This window comes from Candoia aspera, chromosome 2 (assembly GCF_035149785.1).
Source record: "Candoia aspera isolate rCanAsp1 chromosome 2, rCanAsp1.hap2, whole genome shotgun sequence".
Lineage (NCBI taxonomy): Eukaryota > Metazoa > Chordata > Lepidosauria > Squamata > Boidae > Candoia > Candoia aspera.
In genome coordinates, this window is record NC_086154.1 from 64137483 (window position 1) to 64159858 (window position 22376).

General features: G+C 39.3%; 1 protein-coding gene and 1 long non-coding RNA gene across 2 annotated transcripts in view; one reads left to right on the forward strand and one right to left on the reverse strand.

Annotated features, from left to right (window-relative positions):
* Positions 1 to 571: 571 nt before the first annotated feature.
* Positions 572 to 22172, reverse strand: LOC134489398 (C-terminal-binding protein 2). Its single transcript, XM_063292057.1, has 9 exons — positions 21855 to 22172; positions 19616 to 19770; positions 18943 to 19087; positions 17248 to 17454; positions 13362 to 13576; positions 6821 to 6951; positions 6580 to 6707; positions 5008 to 5128; positions 572 to 4910 (listed from the first exon to the last, which is right to left on the reverse strand). Exons 1-9 carry the CDS (start codon positions 21901 to 21903, stop codon positions 4742 to 4744), a joined length of 1320 nt encoding a protein of 439 aa, XP_063148127.1. The 5' UTR covers positions 21904 to 22172; the 3' UTR covers positions 572 to 4741.
* Positions 13909 to 22376, forward strand: part of LOC134489402 (uncharacterized) — a 279530-nt gene continuing 271062 nt past the window's right edge. The window contains exon 1 of the long non-coding RNA XR_010067119.1: positions 13909 to 14080. This is a non-coding gene — a long non-coding RNA (uncharacterized LOC134489402). The remainder of the gene's footprint in view (positions 14081 to 22376) is intronic.

Below are 22376 nucleotides of genomic sequence, written 5' to 3' on the forward strand. Positions count from 1 at the left end.
CTTTGCTGAAGAAGCAGGAAGACTACTGTGATGTTTTACTTTGTAGATAAAGCCAAAGATTGAGATTATGGCTGTAGCTGTTCAGAACTGCATTTCATTTCTATATTCTCAAAATGATGTTTAAAAGAATCCGTTTTTTCAGATTATATAAATAACTTTTGGAAATAGTAAAGTACTGTATATTTCTTTGTGAAAAACTGTCTTTTATTTACATGACTATCTTAATACAGCTACAAGTCTTTCCTTTACTATTCCCTTCAAAGTGAACTTTGACTTTTGAACAAAAAGATCAGTTTTCTATAACAAATTGCATTTAAAGGGAGAATTTTGAGTACTCAATGTTCACAGAGTCATTTACAGCTTACCACAAATTGTTTTTGGACCTTTATCAACAGCACCATCATAGCAGGTTTATTTTATGTCCTCACCTATCCTTAGGTTTACTAGCTTTTTTATTTTAAGGAAAAGAAAGTGTACACTTGCACAATTACACAATAAGGCAGCACTTAAAGATACTAGATTCCATCAGTATTAGTAAAAGCAGCCACACACTGAAATGAGAAGACCAACATAACCGTAAACGAAATATTTATTAAAATATATTCAAGAAACTGTCAAACTTCTAACAAAAGCCAAGAGAGAATTGAAGGGAGAAACATCTGTACAGGAAAACATTGTTGGAAATGCTTTTACATGCCTTATTAAGTTTCACAGTTTAGTTATTGTCTACAAAAATATATTTCTGAAACTCTGAGTCCTCTATAAAAAAAGCTGGTCAGCAACAGCAAATCTGACAAGCAGAATATTCCATAGGACAGAGTGAACTCCTCTTGCAGATTAAGCTTGGCATGACCCAGAGCACTCCTGTCTCAATAACATTATGAAAAGACATTCTTTGGGATTAAGCTCCACATTAATTTTGAAGGAAGATTTAAAATGAATTTTTATTCTAATTTCTTTCTTCCTTAGCCTGCATTAAACCTGGCACTGGGAGCTGCATGTCTAAACACATTAAGGAGTCACTGAATAAAGTTTGGTATCAGGAGGAAAATTCTCTTTTAGCATTTATGTCCAACTTTACCCCTTTTTTGTGGCAAATGTTAGTTCTAAGAAACAAAAACATCGCAATGTGCAACTGGAGCACTTTCATCAGACCTAGCCTGTCCTGCTTTCTGGAACAGAAGCTTGATTAGCTGAAGTCTAAAACCTGATAGGAATCCATATTTAATGCTACTCTGGAAAGCTCAAAATTTCTAAATTCCCAAAAATAGGTCTGGGTAATACTGGTTATTTTTGAGGATTTAAGACTTAAATCATGCTCCACCAGCAACAGAAGACTGTTGCAACTCTACTACTGTTTTCTTCTAGTATGCCAAATAGCATAGTTTCTAATCAAAACAAACATCTCAGTGTGAACCAGCTGAGATCTTCCCAGTTTTTCTCCTTTTGGAGGTTTTATCTTATAAATCTTTAGAGGTATCCATGTGTAAAAAATATCTTGCGTACTAATATAGGCTGCCACCATGAGCTGAGTGTATCTTACACTATTCCCTGAAACAGGCAAGATAGGAGACTCTGGGCAATCCCACAGCTTGGAACCTTGATCAGAAATCTTGAAAACGAAAGACAGGAACGGTCAGCAACAAAGCAGTTGCTGCTGAACTCTGCTAGAAACTCAGTAAGATTCTGGGGCTACCACTTCCCAAGTCACTACAGCTGGAATCATAGGCATCCATTGGTGGACAAAGGGAGGCAAGTAATGAAATGTGCATTGCAATGTAAGTGCAAATACAAAAGCATAGAGCTTGTGTCGTGATGTCATAATGCACATTTCTTCCTTTGGGCATCACTGTAGCTAGCTGTAGCCCCCTGTGGCTGGAACATTCAACCTAATTCACAAGTTGTTAGAACTTAAAACAGCAGCTATACAGCCACAGTGATATTATAACAGTTGCAAGAGGCCAGTGAAATATATACCAGTATCAGATTAAGAATATACAGAGGCTTATTTCCTCATTTCTAGGACAGCGTGTATTTGACATCATACAAGTATAGACTCTTTAGTTAAACTTAATATCCTGAGAATCCCAGCTTTCATTTTAAAGTATATTCATGCTCTTATGGTTGTAGCCAACAACTTGATGTATTAACAAGTAGTGAAGTTCAAGAACTAAAAAAAAATAGCATTCTAGGGCTTCGAGATCTTTCACAATTCTCTGCTTTTCCATGGCTACTATTTCCTACAATCTAATTTTCATTTCCCTCACCCTCCATTTTTATGCCTCCTCAGTCACAACAAAACATCTCAAATATGCCTATTGGAAACAACTACATACATTTTTATGCTTTAATAAAGTTTTTCCACTTCAATGCATGGAATGTGAACATCAGTACACACCACTGAATCTGAGCTAGGTTGTTACTCAGCTTGAGAGCACAGCTTTTCAAGGGATGTTGCAAACGTAACTACATAAGCTGTAGCATCACATGCTATGATTCCTTTTAAAATACATTACTTTTGCCATCTTTACCCTGGTTCAGAGTTTTCCAACCAAAATAAATCCTGGTTACATGCAGAATTGGTGTTATCATGGTTCTGGTTTTTTAGAATGGGAAAGAGAAAGTATAGAAGATTTATATGAGGAGATGGGTGAGGGAGTGAGCCATCTCATTACCACTCCTGATTCTTCAACCTCCTTAAGGGCTAGCATTAAATTATGCTTGCACCTCAATTCCAGTTTTTAGTTGGTTAGAGATTAGTACAAAGATTCAATAAAAAGCTTAGTTGTCGCTTTTGCCCTAAATAAAAGTTCTCTGCAGGTTCACTGAAAAGCCCCCTATACTTAACTGTCACACATGTAATACTAACATGTTAATTTACCCCACCCCAGATAAAAAACCTGAGCATCCCAAGAGGTATCTGAATTTTAAACACATAATCATAATCATCCATGCCATTATAAAGCTACTGTGCCTCCCACATTATCAGAGCTTACACTATATCAAACACTTCCAACTTATATTCTATCAAACACATACTATCAAGGAATATGTCATCTCAAGCAAAAAACTGAATCTGGACAATACAAAAATGAGATCTGCTTTTCTCCATTAGTTTCTCACTCATATTAAAGGGGATATGCACCTGCCAGTTAGCCACTGACATTTAAGTCTGAAGAACAATCTGAAGCTTGGGAATGTGCTAACCTATTATTAACTTTTAGCTGTAAGCACAAATTGAAGTGGGTGGGTATTTACTTCACCTTTTTCCAGATTGTCTGGCTGGTAATTCTGTTAAAAACACCACCACAAGCCAAACCAAGACAACTCCTAAGAAAGAAGAATTGCCATTCTCTATTCTCCAAATTCATCTTTTAGCTTATACTTAGGTAGACTGGTTAAAAACATAATTTTTCATGCTCAAAAGTCCAAGCAACATAAAAATAATATATTTGAACATTAATAAATATTTTGTTTCATGATGAAATATATGCTGTGTAGACAATATGCTAAGGAATAAGCAATTCTCCCCCTGCCCAACAAATTATACCCTAGTTCTGCCTCTATATAGGGCTTAAATGCCTGATTTAAAACACACTCAAGTTAGAAAACCTATTAGAAACTGTCATAGAATAGAACAACTACATCTTTCAGGAAGAATCTGCATAGCTAGCTGCAGGCTTGAGAATAAGATCTATTGGTTTGTGTTTGTTGCAGGACAAGGAATTCAGAGAAGAGCTGGAGTAAAAAATATGAAGACTGAACACACACATCCCTAATACATTTCACACTAGACAAAGTCAAAGGGAAAAATCCTAGCTTGGCCTTTGAAGCTATAAAGAGATAGGTCAGAGAGACTTCGATCCTAAGTTAAGTTCTAGGATTTCACCTTTTTTGTTGTTGCAAAGTTTGCACTATTAGTACGCAGACATCCTGTAACATGAAGCCTTGAGCTGTGAAACTCTTCCTACTTCCCTATGTGGAGCTGAGTCCTCATTCCCTGAGCTGGGCTCAAATCTCAATTGAACCGTCTTCCTTCCTGTAACCCTCCAAGGATCTTAACTATTAAAACAATTCAACTGATTCTCTGTAAATGTTTTTAAGCACAAATTCCAGGCAGAATTCCACATCCACTCGGGTTTTTGTCATTATTTATCCAGAGCCCCTGGGAACAAATCATTCAACTACCACATCGAGTTAATGCATGCAGGAAGGATTGAAGCAATAAGTGCTCACAACTGAGCAAGGACTCCACTTTTTTCTATCAAGCAATCCAGATGAACAGCTTCCCCCACCCTATCCCATTACAGTGTTTTTATTACTTGTACCTGAGACTTAACTGATATTCAATCTAAGAAATCACCTTAAAAACCACACCAGTCAGAAATTATTGGAATTCATGTGTTCATCCAGGTACTGTTCAGTTCGGTACTGTTTTCCTCTGTATCACACGCTGGAGGCAGGGGCATATGAACTTGCATGTTAAAACTAAGCATTACCAAAATAATGAAAAATCACTACTTCATTGCCCCAGGTAAGGAAAGAGATTCACCAAGAGATTTAAACTAAATCCATTATAAAAATACCTGTTTAAAGGCAAGAGCTAGAATTTGCCAACAATGAAATGCATTCTCCTGTTCATTGAGGAAGCAGTCCAGGAGAGGAGGGGTGTCACAATATGTCCTAAAAACAGGAGACTTCCCCTGTTTCATCTTAAGGGCTGAATAAGACAAGAGAGGTGCTACTGGTCAGTGGAGATTTCTCTGTCTGGCTCCAATTTGCTTGATTCTCCCGGAGAAGGAGTATGTGGTGCAGAGTGAGAGACAGAGGGAATGCTGTGAGCTACAATTCCCTCAACTGGTGGCTCCGGCAGCCCAGAGGTTGCTACTCCCACTACTCCTGGAGGAAACCTGTCATAAGAAGAAAACGTATGGTAATTGCAAGTCACTTTGAGAAGCCATTCCTTGAAGGTTTCACTGCTAAAAATTTCAGATGTGTGGATCTCACCTGTAAGCTGTAGCTCCATTAAGCTCTGTATGTACAGCTGCAGGATCAATGCTAGACCACTGAGCCGCTAAAAGCAAGTATTCCTTGTTAACACAGTTCCTCAAACCATCAGGTATGTGACCTATGTCAAAGTCCACAAATGAAGGGAAAGATTATGCCAACATTCATGCTTATATACATTCCAAAACATATCAAAAGTTCCCCTGACTAGCTTGCTAACTTTGCGGCAGGAAAACAAAGGAAGAAAAAAACACACAGGAAATCATGCACACATGAATAATCTGACAGTTTTCTCTGCAAAATAAGAGTCATAAAAAGATCCCTTCTATGTGCCTTATGAGTCCAATACATTTAAATCAATTGTCCAAATGATCACTCCCTACAAAGGCAGCAGCAAACTCTAAACTGGGACGTATACCTCTGGCTTACGATTTTCCTTTTTTCCTCTCTCCAGTAATTACACTTCTTTAAAAAAAAATGTCCATGGAACAAGTAGAAGATTTTAATTTAAAAAAAGATATTACTGTGCCAGGATGGGGGCTTACAGCGGAAAAGGCAAGGATTCATTTTCCTCTCCCAATGCAGTGATCTCTGCAAACTGTTTTCTGCATATAGTTAAGCTTGACACTCAACTCTCCACAATTGTTTCAAAGGGGTGGGGATGGAGGGAGAGAGAGATAGAAAAAGAATGGACATGCATCTCTCTATGAATGAAGTGTGTGACATAAGAAAGTGGTGTGGGCCTGCTCACTTTTGCTTTAGTCTCACAGGAATGCAGCTCCTACTATTACCCATGATTTAAAAAAAAAAACACCTTATAAATGAACCATCTGGGGTTCAAGAACCACATTCAACCTTGGAGATATAGCTGATCAGCACAAGAAAATGCTATTGGGAAAAAAGATGAGTGGCTCTTCTGCTGGTAGCACCTGGCTGACCTTCTCTGGGCTCAGAAGCTAAGCAGCATCAAGCTTGATTAAGATTTGGATGGGAGACTTCCAAGGAATACCCAGGGCTGTAACTGAGCCTTGGGAATAAAGATATTCCCAATGAAAGATGCTTTGAGACTCTTGTAAAACTGCATGTCCATGAGATCACCAAGAATCAAGCTTGACTCGAATGAGATTGTACTTTTATTCCTTCAGCCATTAATGATACAGAACAAAGCAATCTTCTGGTCAGTTATTTACCTGGCAGAAGTCAGATTACTGTTTTCCTACTGCCAATGGCAACAAGAAACCAGTGACTTAGAGACGTCACTGGAAGGGAGACAAGGAAGACTATATATGCACATAAACAGATTTGAAAAAAATCATCTGACTTGAAAAAGTTAAACATCCATTCAAAACTAGGGATCAAAAAAGCAGTGTTCATAGGTACTATGGCATTTAAAACACTACCAAATGGAGCCCATTGACTCTCAATTAAAAAAAATCAAGGAAGGTCAAATTATAACTTTTTAAAAGTACATTTTTTGTCACGCACAAAATTGTGCGTAAGCTGTTGCTATTACACAGACCAAGTCCAGTGAAGTCATTTGGGAAGCAACTACAGAGCTGGTTTTTCAATTACCTGTGATGGCTCTTCGGATCTCCTTAGCCGCATCCTCTCTCGACTCAATAGAAGCCTGTTCACTGTACCAGGCTGTGTGAGGAGTACAAATCACATTGGGAGCATCTTTTAGGGGCCCATTAGCAAAACTGTGATGTAGAGAAACAGGCATGTTTTGGATTATGATCGCTGGTGGCTCTAAGATGCAGAGAGATATGTATCCTATTGAAAACCGACAAAGGCCTGATAGTGTAATTGTTACCTGAAAGGTTCTGACTCATGCACATCAAGAGCAGCCCCTCTGATCCTCCCTTCCTTTAGAGCTTGAGCTAGGGCCTTCTCTTCAATCAGACCTCCACGAGCTGTATTCACCAGAAAGCAGCCCTGACGCATCTGTACAGAAAAACATTGAAAGGGCTACTGAGTTTAAATGATTGAATTTAAACGGCAATCTGAAAATGATTATTGTAAAATTCAAATGTATTGTCTCATTTAATTCATGTCTTGCCATTATATAAATGTCCCAGGTGATGCTGTTGTATATAAATTAATCTGTTTAGATTGTCCAAACTTTTTGCTCCTATTCTTTTCAAACTAATGGTGACTTACATGAATAACAAGTGTCAAGACAATAAAACTAAATAGCTGTAAATATGAATAAAACCTCCATAAATCCTACCACATCTGTTCCAATGGACCTTAGCAATTTACAAATGCATTTAAAAACAAATGTATTCTACCTCAAAATACCAAGAGTTGCACAAAATAAAATTTCCCTTCTGATCCAAGAATGAAGATGGACAGATATCAAGTGAATCACTTCTCACATAACAGATCCCAAAATATTTAGAGCTTTGAAATTCAGTATCAGCACCTTGAATCTGGCCCAGTAACAGATCTTTCAGGTTCAATATAATAAGATCTCTGATAGCTGCACTTATCAGTGTCCTGATTGCTACAGCTTAGATCAACTATACTTTCAGGATTATTTTCATGAATAGACAAAAATAAACAGCATTATAGCAATCCATATCAAAGGATATCAAAGGTCTGGCAACTTCACATAGCCAACACTGGAAAAAGGCATTCTATGTCACTGAGGCCACTTGAATCTCTGGATAAAACTGAACCAAGAAATTCCCGAGTGTATACACCTTGTATTTTAAGAGAAGTGCAATCCCATTCAGAATAGATTACCTACCTACTTCTTAAATCTGAAAATTACCTGCCAAAGATGTCTAATGACATCTGTCATTAGAATTAAGTTCAGATTTACTGCCCCCACACAACCCACTACTGTCTTTATCTAGCACCTACATGGGTTTCTATGACTCAAATAACAATAAAAAACAAAACTGGGTAGTAGCTCACCCTAAATCTTTCAATTATCTTTCTCAGCAGCTTCATACAGAAGTTAAAAACCACGAGAAGTAGAACAGAACCCTTTGGCCTAGCTACCAGGAACCAAGCATAAAACCACTCAGTACCACCTTTCAGAAACAATTCTGCACTTATGAACAGAATCATTTCTCAACATAGAGTAGTTATCTAGTAAGATATCCAGTGCGTGGTATCATATACCACCAAAATCTCAGAAGAATCAATGTACTTTCAGTCTCTATCCTGGCAAGAATAATCCATTATACCATCCCATTTATCCTATCAGGATCTGGCCAGATGTGTGTGTCTTCTTCCAGGGAGAGTTTCTAAAAACACCCACTTCACATAAAGTCAGGGGGACAGGGGGCTTAGCAACATGCCTTCTCTGTAGTTGTTTCCATGTTATGGAACACCTTGCTCACAAGATGCAGAACACCCTGAACCTCTTTGTCTTTTGTAAATCCCTTAAAACCTGACTGTTCTGCTGAGCATTTGGATTGTTATACTAGTAGCTGTTATTTGTTCCTATGCATTGACCGGTTCTGGTACTTACGACGGTTGCAGTGTCCCCACAATCACATGATCATGATCCGGGCACGCAGCTCACAATTATGACATTGCAGCATCCTGCGGTCACATGATTACCATTTATGACCTTCTTTGCTGGTTTCCTACAAGCAAAGTCAATGGGGAAGCTGGCAGGAAGTCGCAAATGGCAACCATGTGATGTTGCAGTTAACAATGGCACAGGATTTGCTTAACAACAGCAACCAGAAGTGCCAGAATTTCTGTCACTAAGCAGTGCAGTCACATGACATTGCACTTTACAACCATGTCTCTTAGCAATGGAAATTCTGATCCCAATTACCATTGTTAAGTGAGGACTACCTATATTTATCATAAGCCTAAAGGTCTAATATGCTGTTGTTTATTTAATGGAGTGGATCAACTACAGATTCCTTGAAGGCTGTGGGCATCATCCTGAGTCTCAAAGAAGGATCACCTACTTCATAGACACATCAATCAATCCTACCATTCCAGCTAAATACCACAAACAAAAAGGGCAAAAATTGTAGCTCTGGACCTTTTTAAGGACACATCAACTGAAGCCAATGCCATCCAACTACAAGCCCCAATCAGATTTGTACCAATAGCAGTGTCAAGTTTTGAGCTGTGCGTGCATTTGCGCCTTGCAAATGTGTTGCAGAAGGCTTCTAAGGATTCCTATTTTATCTGGTTGGATGGGGGAGAGATCACTCCCTAGGCCCCTCCTGTGTGGTGTGACACAGAGTTCTACTCTCTCTCCCCTCCTTTTCAACATCTACATGAAACTGCTGGCTGGGGTCATCTGCCAGTTTAGGGTTCAGTATCATCAGTATGCTGATGATACCCGATTTATCTCTCAACCCTGGGCCAGCCAGGTGAGGCTGTCGAGGTTCTGTCCCAATGCCTAGAGGCTGTACAGGTTTGGATGGGGAGGAACCATCTCCCACTCAATCCTACCAAGACCAAGTGGCTGTGGGTGTCTGAACCACCCCGATCTGGAGATATTCCATCTCTGACCTTGGATGGGTTTGCACTCCCCCCTTCAAGGTAGGTATGCAATCTGGGGGTCTTCCTGGACACACAGCTCCTGCTTGAAAAGCAGGTGTCAGCTGTAACTAGGAAGGTCTTTGCACCACTTGCGCCCTTTCCTAGATTGGGGGGCACTTCAGACAGTCATTCATGCCCTAGTCACCTCAAGGCTTAACTACTGCAATGCTCTCTACAGGGGGCTGCCGTGAAGATCACACAGAAGCTTCAATTGGTCCAAAATGAAGCAATGCAAGCAGTAATGGGCATGCCTTGATATGCCCATGTAACACCTCTGCTTTGTGAGCTGTACTGGTTGTCAGTTTGTTTCTGGGTACAATTCAAGGTGCTGGTTATTATCTAGAAACCCCTGAACGGCATAGGGCCTAGTTACTTGAGAAACCACCTGTCTCCCATAACATCTGCCTGGCTAATTTGATCCTGCAGGGTTGGTGTGCCCTAGTTCCTTTGATTAAGCAATGTCATCTCTCAGGACCCCAGAAGTGCACCTTCACTGTAGCAGCACTTGCCCTCTGGAATGGGGTTCCCCCTGAGATCCAGATGGCCCCCACTCTGCTGCTGTTTAGAAGAGCCATGAAGACCTGGCTCTTTACCCAGATCTTTGGCAAGCGAAAGTGAGACCCATCACTTCATCACACTTGCCATCTTTTTAAATTTATGTTTTACTCTAATTTCTTTGATTGTTGTAAGCTGCCTAGTCATTGAGACTCGGGCAGCATACCAGTTTAATAAATTATTATTGTTGTTGTTGTTGTTGTTATCCAATTGGTCCAATTTTGAAATTACTGAGAATAGCTGTATTGCCTGATGGGGGATTTTGGTGGTGCTGCTGGTTCTCAGGAAGGAGTGAGCACATTCCAAGGAGGTGGAGGAGATAAGTGGAGGCACAGTCCGGGGGGCAATGGTAGGAAAATGAAGAGGTTCAGGATAGTCCCACCCTAGAACTTCCCAGGTTATTTTCCCTTAAATTAGAGTAGCTTTAGTCTGGCAAGATTCTGTCTATACAGTGTGAGCAAATAAAGAACTGGAGTTTGAATCAACTGACTCTTCGTTGTTCTTGGGCTGAGCCTGATACCTGGCTACCTAAAGATTCAGTCATGACAACTCCCTTCATTGCCAAATGGTAGGCACTTTAACATGCTATCATTCAATGCATCTACATTGGGATCAATAGCACTTATGTTCAAGCTGTTGTCCTGCTTGCTTCATCACCCATCATTTCTCAGAATGGGGTTGATTACACTATGTATTTCAAGAGACAGCATCAGACCAAAGCAACAAAAGTCTTTTTATATTCCATGGTGAAATGAGGGTGTTGACAGCCAAAAAATCCTTCAGTAATCCCACAGATTTAACTAGCTGTAGGGGATCGACTATAGAGAGTCACACTTGACTATGACAATGGAATTACAGCATTTTCCCACCTCTCAGTTCCAGATTCCCTCCTCACCATGTGGCAGCAAAGACCAAATCCACACTATTGCCTGGATTAAGCTTCAACTCCCAAAGCACCAAGGTCTGTGGAATTTCCAGTACCGCACCACAAAATCTGTCAGCTTGGCACTGGGATGAGAAAATGACTACTTGTTCATTCTTTGCATTCTTTTCTCATTCACCCAATCTTCCCCTCCAATCATAAACATTTCAGGCTATATTCTACTCTAGCTGAAGAAAAAGAGAGCTAGCACAGGTTAGTGGTGACTGTGCCAGTCAAGGAAACAGTGTACTGGCTCCTCCCAAATTAGGAAGAACATCACTGTATTTTTCCATTTTTTTTTTCTGGCTCTAAAAATACAATTCATAGATAATTCAATGTATCATATTTGGCTTTAATAATTGGAGATTTAGATGCTCACAGGTATCTGGGAAAAATGCTTTTAGGTCAATCATAGGGATAATTGAGGAAAGGATATAAATGCTATACCACAAGAAATAACTGAAGTATAGGGGATGGAACAAAAAAATAGAGGCATTCTTATACCAAGAGGATATAAAATATGGAAAGAGACCGACTACAGCAATAAATCAATTATCTACTAAGATTATTAAATGCTGGGCAGATTCTCAAACTTCAAGTGATATACAAAGACACATAGCCTCCAAAAACAGATTATGGTGGTTAGAGCTGATTGTTCAGAAATTTAAGAACCATTATCGCATCTAAGGTCAACTAGAATGTAACATAAATCTCTCCTGAAAGTGTTTTGAATGGGCTTGGCTAGGAGTACTTTCTACTTCCTAGATGTTCTGAAGTTAACTACACAGAAATGTAAAGTCCTTATTACCTCAAAAGTAATAATCTCTCTCACAAAGCACTATATGAAGTACATTTTTCCAATGGTTCATGAAAAAGAGATAATACATTTTATAATGATCCTGTAATATCTGATGAAAACACAGAAACGTTTCATTAATCTGTATGAATGAAATGAGCCAGGATCCTATCCACATGATGATGTATCAGAGGATTGCTAGGAGGAGAATTGCTACAAGGGTTCTGCTAAGACTGAGGCCAGTCTTAGAGCGGCACTGGCTACATTAATATACTGAACTGAACTCAGCAGCGGTTCTCAGGACCCCTTTACATTCTTAAAAATGACTGAGGATCCTAAAGAGCTTTGGTTTATGTGGGTTGTATCTATTGATATGTACTGTATCAGAAATTAAAACTGAAAAATGTTAAGCTATTTATTTATTTGACTTTGGGGACCCTCTGAAAGGATCTTGGGGACATCCAGGGGACCCCAGATCACACTTTGAAAACTGCTGAACTAAGATACACTATTGTTTGGTTTTGGCTTAATGTGTTCTGTGAAACAACATTATAGCACAATGTGTGAACATAAATAGCGCCATTCTTCTGAGATGATTAGGTGTAAGGGAGAAAATAGACAAAACCCTTAAACTGTGTGGGTAAAACTGAAGGATCTAGCCATAGCAACACATCTTTTTCACAAAAAATGAGTACTGCTTCTGCAGGTAAAATAACTGATTGTAGGACCAAGTATGCTAAAGCTGAATGAAAAAAACTACTTTTTTTCTATTTTATTCAACAGATGAACAAATAAACTTCCAACTTCAAAGACTTCCTCAGTTAGAGCCTCAGCTCAGATTCCTGGTTGGGAATCTATAAATGACTAGTGAAGTTAATACTGTGATTGCCCTTATAATAATACTGTATTAAAAAAAACCTAGAAGACTTTTTGCACATTTAATAAATATCAATATTTCCTTCACAACAACCAGACTCTCACATCTGGCACATCCTCTCCAGGGAAGGAAGGTGAAAGAAGACATGACTAAGATGGAGGGAGCAGGGTTTCCCTGTGGGCACAAACCAAAAGTCTGGACAAATACTGTAAAGCCAAGCCATAATTTATTCCCATTAAAGCGTTTGCTTTTCACTATCTTCTGCATGGTAAAAGAGAAAAGACAGACTGCTGTGAAACTGATTACAGCTTTCACTGCTTCTCAGGAATCCTTACTGAGAAACAAGGTCATGGCATGGAAACTAAATTGGTGTAAACTGAACTAGAGAATCAAAATGTCAGCAAACAAGCAAGAACACGATGCGAAAATAATCTGAAGCACCATCAAGAGAACCCTGCTGTCATTGTTCTTGACTGTCTAATGCACCATGGCTAGTTCACTGGCAGTGTGCTATGTAGACTAAAAACTAATTTAACTACTATAGGCAATCTCTAATCACAGAATCTCATATGCTCTGTCAGAAGCTATGCTGAATAGAATAGCTAACATCAGAACTGTACAATCCCAACTTTCCTGAAATCTGCATGGCAGTAACTTGTACTCCCAGGGCAAAGCTGCACCTGTTTAATGGTGAAGTCATTGATGAGGTGATGATTATGCTCATTTAGACTGCAGTGTAATGTGATGCAATCACTGTGCATTAGGAGATCTTGCAAGGTGGCCATTCTTTGTAATCCCAAGGAACGCTCCACTCCGTCAGGCAAATAGGGGTCATAAAAAATAACGTTGAAGCCAAAGGGTTTTGCACGTAAGGCAACTGCTTGCCCAATTCGGCCTTAAAAAAAAGAAAGAAAAGAAAATGTGGTAATCTATAGCAAAAGACATTGGTTGTGTTCACACATAATACTAACCCAGGATTTGTTTTAGCCATGGTTTGCCAGACAGCCCAGAGACAGCTATGCAGAAAGGCAAACATAACTTGTCCAGTGTTTAGTTTGCTTTCCCTCCAAGTTCTTCTACCAGTACACTTGACGTATTCCCAATATTTTAGCCATTGTAAAGGACAGTTTTACAGTAGACTCTCAGTTAACCAGAACTCAAGCAACCAGCACTTTCAAGCAACTGGCACAAAAATCAAACTAGAAAAAAACCGGCACTCTCAAGCAACCAGAAAAAAACCCGGCACTCTCAAGCAACCAGCCAAAAAAAAAAAAAATCTGTATCTCTCTGCTGCCATCTAGTGGGTATTAGGGTTTAATAGTAACTCTCAAGCAATCAGAAACTACATTTATCCGGCATCTACCAATCCCCATGGGTGCCGGTTAACTGAGAGTCTACTGTATATGTTTGTAGGAATCACAGGGTGTGGGACAACTTACCTGAATGTCTGTGGTGGGAGACGGCATATCTTAGGAATCTTTAATGATGTTTGTGTTTTATCTCTTGGGGTGGTGTTTGATTTTTCTGAGGTAAGACTGTTGCCATTTTTTAATGTGTGCTTGTAGGTTTTCGCTTTTCTATGGTGCAGATATATTTTGCCTATGTCTGTGAGGTTTTCTGTTTATTGTGGATGTGCATTTATGAATGGGGCAATGTTTTGGGTTTTAATACAGAACTGTACTACAATTCTATCACCTAGGAGAAGCCATGGTGAGGGATGCTGAGAACAACAGAGCTTCTGTTACTGAGAGAAATAAAAGTACAATAAATAGAAATAATAATTGCAGTCAAGTTGGGATGTGCAGCTATTCAGATCTGAGACAGGAAAGGTGCCTCAGATCCCACATGGGTGCCTTCAAAGTTGCCAAATGGTCCCAGGAAAATAGAGCAGATCCCCAGTTTAAGAACGTCCCAGTTTACGAATGACTCCTAGTTAAGAACAGGCTGCCATAAAGACTATTATATTACAAATTTGAGTTAAGTACCATGTTTCATGTTAAATACACAATATGACTTTGTGTATTATTATGTTTAAGATGCTTTAGTGTATCTGGAAGTGTTTCTCAAATGTTTTATACGTATAGAAAGGTAAAATATATACTATATACTAAGATGACAGCCTCTTGTGGCACAGAGTGGTAAGGTGCCAGTATTGCAATCGAAACTCTCCCCATGACCAGAGTTTGATCCCAGCAGAAGCTGGATTCTTGGGTAGCCGGCTTAGCCGGCTCAGGTCGACTCAGCCTTCCATCTTCCCCAGGTCAGTAAAATGAGTACCCAGCTCTCTGGGGAAGGTGATGACTGGGGAAGGCAATGGCAAACCACCCCGCTATAGTCTGCCAAGAAAACGTCATGAAAGTGGTGTACCCCCAAAGGGTCAGATATGACTTGGTGCTTGCACAGGGGACCTTTCACCTTTCACATATACTGAGACAGTTAGGACACCCACGCCAAATCCAAAGCACTCTCCTATTTCAGATCTGAATTGCTGAACATCCTTATTATTCTATTTATTGTATTTTTATATCACTCAGTAATAGAAGCTGTGTCATGCTCAGTATCCCTCAACATGGGCTCTCCTAAGTGTTGGAATGGTAGTTTAACTATATATTAAAACCCAAAATGTTTTTTGCCACTTCAGTAGCTACATTTCCATATAGTTCAGCAATACCAAGAGGACCACAAGTTTTGCATCCTTGCTATAGACAATAGTGAGATAGCATAAATTAATGGTTGACAATATATAGTAGCTATTTGCCAAACACTGCTCTTGCAGGATTGAATTTTACTTTATATAAGGGACATACGTTCATCTAAGGCAGCATGGGTAAAGCTATTATGGGGATTGCTTGGTTGTTCATGAATCAATCATTGTGGTTTATAAACCATGGTTTATGGCTTAGCATGATAAGTAAACTCAGCCAGAGCGGCAGCTTGTAGACTGCTTGTCCAAGGTCAGCATAGGGTGAATAATTGGGTATTTTTATTTATATTAGTTAAGTGGTTGTTGCTAAAGGAGCACAACTGATTAAGAACCTCTGCCTGAGCCCTCAAAGAACTGCTATCAGTCAAAGCACTTTATAGGTGGACCACTACTTTAGCTTTGTCAATGGGAACTCCCATTCATACTAGATAAATCAGATAACAGAACAAAGAGAGATGCCAGTTAGTTGACATGTCATTCAGCAGTTGACATTACAGTTTAATCATTAAACACATACTGGACTTTCTTCTAGGAGCCAGAATTATGATTCTGAAGGTCAGCCATGTAAGGGAGTAGATAATTAATTACCTGACCATTTATTTTGATTTTATTATAACCATTTTCAGAGTTTTTTGTAGAGCCTAAAAATCAGAACATATTTATTTAAAAAAGCAATACAATTATTAGGAGATAACAGCTAGTGGTCTCCTGCTCAGCTTTAAAGACATCATTGGCACCAAAGAGCATCTTCTATTTTGAGTACAATGACCTAAATAGTCTCCTCACCAGAGATGTGCAAAATTCACTGATTTGGGAACCGAATATTCCATTCCTGAATCAGTGAGTTGTGAACATCTCTACTCTTTACTCTCTAACTCTTTCAATTCAGTACTCACCTCCTGTAATAGTATGTGGGAATGACCTTGGGAGATGGGGGAAGAGATGCTGCCTATGGAATGATCAGATAAGAGAGGACATAGCCTGCAGCTGCATAAGGGGCAGAGAAACTCAGAAAGGAACTTTCCTAACTTCTCAGGCTATAGACAGCGGGAGATTTGTACTATCTGCAAGAATCTGTTAATGTAGCCTTACAATACAGTAGAATTAGCTCATCCAGTCATGTTTCCTGTCTGATCTACCTGGGAAGGCTGACCTCAATCTTGCAAGTCTGATAGTACAAATTTCCTGTTGTCTCTTTTACAGCCTGAGAAGTTAGGGAGGTTCTTCTCTGAGTTTCTTTCTCTTCCCATTATGCAGCTGCAGGCTATGTCCTCTCTTATCTGATCATTCCCTAGGCAGCATCTCTTCCACCACCACCGCTGTCTCCCAAGGTCATTCCCACATACCATTAAACCTCCTGAAATCTAAGAATTCCAGTACTTGGGTGTACCCAACACTCTTAGTGTTAGCTATTATACTGTTGTTCTGATTATCTAAGCATTAGCACATTAAGAATTATGGCTCCATAATCTTGGAAGAGCTTGTTCAATAAAATAATGCTGGTGTGACAAATTTCTAAGACAAGATTAGGAACAGATCTATCTATATGGTCACTAAGAGTCAACACTGACTTGATGGCACATAATTTATCAATCAAATTTCTAAGAAATAGTTAAGGAGGATTGGGTTCATATATTCAATCTTCCTCTCACCTGCAGCAAACAGTGTTTCTAATTGTGGTTTGCAGAGTAAGTACAAATCCTAACTTTGCTACCCGATTAAATGGATAGCAATGGATTCCTTCGAATCATGAAAGAAGGAAAGATAACAGGCACACAAGAGAAGTACAGAAACTGTAATGTTTGACTGTTTTGTCACACTAAGCCCATTAACCGAACTATTAAAAAGCATTAACTGCTTACCAAGGCCAATGATGCCCAAGGTCTCACCACGGATACGTACAGCACCACCAGCCACCTCCCTGATTTGCTCCATGCTCGAGGCTCTGTTTCCTTCTCGCATGGCCTGGTGAAGCCATGTAACCCGACGATAAAGGTTCAGGATGTGGCAGAGGGTAGAATCAGCTGTTTCTTCTACAGAAGATGATGGGATGTTGCACACTGCAATGCCTAAGGGAAAGGGAACATACAATACATGTTACTGATCTCTTGATGTAATCTCAGCATTTTTATATTAATCTGATCCCATATATGACTTCCATGTAGGTCAGGATAGGAAGCTTTATTTTTGCTTGCCAATTATATTCCCTCAGAAGTAATCCAGTGAGAGTCACATGCCATTAGTGGATGAGACCACTTCTCCCTGCCATTCCTTTCCCTTTTTTAAAATTTATATTAAGAATTTTTCAAAGAATAAGACAAATCAGAAGGAAAAAAAGAAAGGAAAGAAGAAAAAAACTAAAGAAATATGACTTCTGACCTTCTTTTCAACAGATAGTTACAATCTTATAGTCCCTCTTCCCTCTAAGATACAAGTTCCTTCAGCCACTTATTCTTCTTTTCCTTTCTCCTTCTACACAACCTTCTCTCTCCTACTCTCTAACAGGTTACCACAAAAACAGCAGGTAACTTTTACCAGATTTCAGAACTGATTATCTGCAGAGGGCTTTTGGCTGCATTACACAAATAAAATAGTAAGTTCATCTAATTTCTTTTATCCTGGCAGAGTCTTCCCTAGCCTTGCTACTTGAACCTATTTTAATTGACTGAACTTGGAAGGACTTTCTACATTCTGCATTATGAAGCTATTGCTCACACTAAAAAACTTCCCCTCAAATGTATCGTAACTTGGGAACATTGTTATTTTGGCACAACTCTTATTTCAAAAAAGTTTAAAATTGAAGCTCAAACAAAAATTCAAAACAATTTAGATAATTCAGGACCAAAGAGGTGCATTAACTAGAAATCTGGGACCTAAAGAAATTAGAAACTTCTTCAGATCAGCTTCTCAAATACCGAGACAAGCAAATTGGTGAAACATTCTCTGCTTTTAAATTATACTTTTCTTTCTTTAGTCGTATCTACTTGGCTCAATCATGTGAATTTAGTAACCTCAGTTTATCTGAATAATTTACATCTTACTTCAAGGCATACTTGTAAAAAAAATTAAAAACCATATAAATCAGTGAGAATTAACTGAAAGTAAGAGAGCTTAAGACCAAAGAGTCAAACTACTGCTTTCTAAACAAAGAAAGCAACCAACCACTTGCCTGAAGAAACTGTGTATAGACGATACCATACTTATGGATAAGCATACCATACTTATGGGTTTCAAGCCGTACTATATGTCTTTAGCAAGTAACTATTTCTCAGCTTCAATTCTCTATTTCCAAAATAAGAATAATACAGTAGCTTAAAACAATTAATATTCTTATGAAAGCAATATAAAATTATTTTTATATAACAGTGGCAAGCATTGCAACTTTATCTTAATAACAGCAAATATTCCACTTGCCTCTCAGGAATTTAAATTTTTGACTAAAATTCAGTCTGAACCCAGAAACTGAACACAGAGAGGATGGATGTACTCCCTACCCACCCACTCTACAATATTTCTCTCTCTTTTTTTTTTTTTTTATTGCACTGGGATCACCATACCTAATTCTGCAGCTGACTTGATATCCACATTGTCATAGCCACTGCCAATTCGCACAATGACCCGGAGAGCTTTGAACTTCTCCAGGTCCTGGCGCGACAAGGTAATGGTGTGGTACATCAGAGCCCCAACAGCTTCATTTAGAACCTAGGGGAAGACAGAACAACAGAATAATGCTTACGCCATAGCATTAGAACTAGTGAGTTCAGGATTCCGCAACCCCACTTATTGTTTAGTCTTCTAGCTCTGACTGATACTCTACTGCTGTTCAATGAACTGCAAAGTACTCCAAGAAAGGAAAGGAATGTGAAAGGCATAAAGAGAATTTCATTGCTTCTACAAAAGAACAGTCACCATCACCCTTTCCTCCAAGTCCATTTAAATTCACAGAAAAGAGAGAAAGAACGGTTTCTCTCCCTTCCCACTGGCTTTTCACACTTAAGCAGAATAGCAAGGTGTAGCATGCACTTTCTGAAAAGTCTGCTTGGGTCAGAAAAAGACCCACCCCTTCTCAGTTTTCTGAAGTTCCCATTGGTTTTCATATAATTTGGTTCAAAACAATGGTAGAAACAACTACAAATAATGGCTAGCTCTCAAAGCAAAATTTATGAATTCTGGAACCAAATCACCCATTTTTCATTGGAAAGTGAGATCCCTTTAAAAAAAAACATTTACCTTTTCATGGATTTCCTGAGTTGACTGTGCATCACAAAAAGCTACTGTGGCAACATCTTTCAGGATAGGCATCTCTACAGTGCAGTCCCTGCCATCAAGAAGGGCAACCAATGGACGGGCTGGCATTGGACCATTACCAATAGGAGGCCTTATACCTATAAAGAAAATAGCATTATTCACCTACAAATAAAAGTGAGAGACATATTCCTACTAGTCCCACTAAGAATCCATTATGGCATCCAATATGTTAAGTGCTGAGGAAAATTCAGCCATAGACTACTAATAGAGAACTTATAAATGCAAAAAATCTCAAATTCAAATTCTACCATCTTTCCAATAAGATTGGGAAAGATCCCTTTCTTTTTTGTTTGAATAATACCACACAGTTACACATTACATGGTCAAGTAAAATCAATCATTTTTACAGAACTGATCTGCAATACATAATATATACTTTTATTCTTATAAAATTCCATTCTTCATATCTTGTAACTTTATCTCATAATGCCCTTCCAGAATATTCAAAGTACCTTGATCGTCTAACTTATATTTTTTTAAATTTACAAATGTAATAAATTATTGGTTTTTTATATTATGGATTTTAATTTTGTAAGCCACCTGGAGTCACCATGTGTGAGTTGTTGGGTGGCTATATAAATCTGTTCAATAAATAAAATAAAAGGATACCATTTCAAATAAATTATCTGACTGAGTTATCATGGGCCTCCTATGTTTGTTAAATTGATTTTTCAAAGAATGCATTGGTCTATAAATAAGCCTCTTGCAATTTTTCAGCATTATTATTCCCATATTATTGCCTTCATAAATTAAGCATTTTATGCAGTAAAGATTATTACTGCCTAATACAGAGAAGTACTCTGTACTTTCTAACTTTATATTTTACACATTCTTCAGATGATTCCTGTCTGGAACCCTTGAGGGTTGCTGCAGTCACAGCAGAAATCACTAAACGAGTATGCCAATGGCCTGATCAGTATAAGGGAGCATCCGACAATGATTTTAAAATTAAACTTTTCGGACACCAAAGAGTAAGATGAAAGGTACTTACCCATTCCTATGTGCAAACATTGCCTAAATTAATATTGTGGGCATCTGTATTCTAACATACTTCTAACAATTCTGGGGAATGGAACAGTGGTGACGATCCATACAAATGTCTTTTATCAACCTTTTAGTATTTTATTTATTTGATTTCTATATTTATGTGCTTATAAACATGAATAGCAGAACCACACCAAATTGAGCAAAACCTAATGTCATATATCTCTATGTACATATCATTGCATAGTATCATTCATGCTTTAGTTCAAAGCAAGACTAACTTATATGCAATGATTTGCTTCCTTTAATCATTGATTTTTCATTTATTTCTTCCTAGGCAATTTTACTGGGTTTTACCATATTAGTATTACAGAGTTTTTATTTTTTTAAAAAAAGCTTCATAATCTGCCCAGAAAATTTCAGTTAGTAGGTTTCTGTAAAATGTAATAAGTAATATCCCACAGAAGTAAAAACAAAACAAAACAACCTTCTAAAACACTGGCCCTCAATTGCTACTACTAAATACAGGAAGGTGAGGGGTAAAAGATAAAGACAATTCAAAATGTGCTTTAGTCAGCAGAAAACTGGTTTAACTAAAAGGCTGAATGGCTAAACAACTCTCCTTTTTTGATACATGATTAACAATTTGCAAGAGACAAGAGGGTAATTAATAAAGAAAACATAAGTTTCTCCTTTTCAATAGCAAATATCATCTATGGCATCTTTTGAAAGAGACCCTCACATACTTGAACACCTTAAAAAAATACTGTTAGACATTTCCCCCTTCTGTCAAGTGGAAATCCTAAGGCTCTCCGATTTCATAGGGTGCTATAAGGGCCGAGATAGTACTGGCGTAGCTCTTTGACTGTTTGACCTGCTCTCAACCAAGGAAAGGGACCGCGGTTTTTAAGTAGCAGGGCGGGACTGGTGCTGTAAAGTGGGCATCTCGATATATGGGCAGGGCGGACCTGGCCACAGCTCTAGGATCCACGTTTTCAAAGGAAGGATAAGTTCACAACGCCGTACAGCAGAGGCAGGCGGGCGCACACTTCCACGAGCAACCTTCTGTCACAACACCACGTGGAAAGAAACGAGGTCCGAATCTTCCCGCAGCTTTCGATACGCGGGTTAGAGAGACGCGCCGCCCAACGATCCCTTCCGAACCTCAGGAGGTTACCTTCGCAAATGCGGTCCAGCCTCTGGCGCTTCACTTTGTGCCTGTCCATGGGACACACCGAAATGGGCCTGGGCGACTCTGACCAGGAAAGAGTGAGGCGGGAGAAAGCGAGAGCTACGGAAGCTCAACCCCGGCTGGGTGAGCGAAACACGCGAACTCGTCCCCGCCTAAGGACTGGCGGCGGCCTGGGCTCGGGGGCCTCCCTGGGAAGAAAGTCTGAGGTTGGGGGAAAGCCAGGCCGGATCGCCCGATGCGCCACAGGATCCCGCCGCCGCCGCCGGCTGTCTCTTCCCCGTCGCTGCCCTTCCCCCCATCACCGGCCTCCAAAACGGAAGCGGAAGGGCTGGGCTGAGCCCGCGGAAAACAAGATTCTCGGCACAGCCCAACAGGAGCGTATCCGACTCTGCAACCATAGAGTCGCTTCTGAAAGCTCCCACGCTTCCGGTCCGCTCTCAAGTCATGGTAAATGCGGATTCTGCTGAAAAGGGTTACTGGGTTACTGATACCATCAGCAATATCCAG

Coding starts and splice junctions, on each gene's coding strand:
- LOC134489398 (XM_063292057.1), bottom strand. CDS start 21,903: ATGGACAGGCACAAAGTGAAGCGCCAGAGGCTGGACCGCATTTGCGAA. Junction 6,952..13,361: donor ATGACTTCACCATTAAACAG/GTGCAGCTTTGC, acceptor TTTTCTGTACAG/ATGCGTCAGGGCTGCTTTCT. Junction 4,911..5,007: donor AATGGAGCTACAGCTTACAG/GTGAGATCCACA, acceptor TTCTTATGACAG/GTTTCCTCCAGGAGTAGTGG.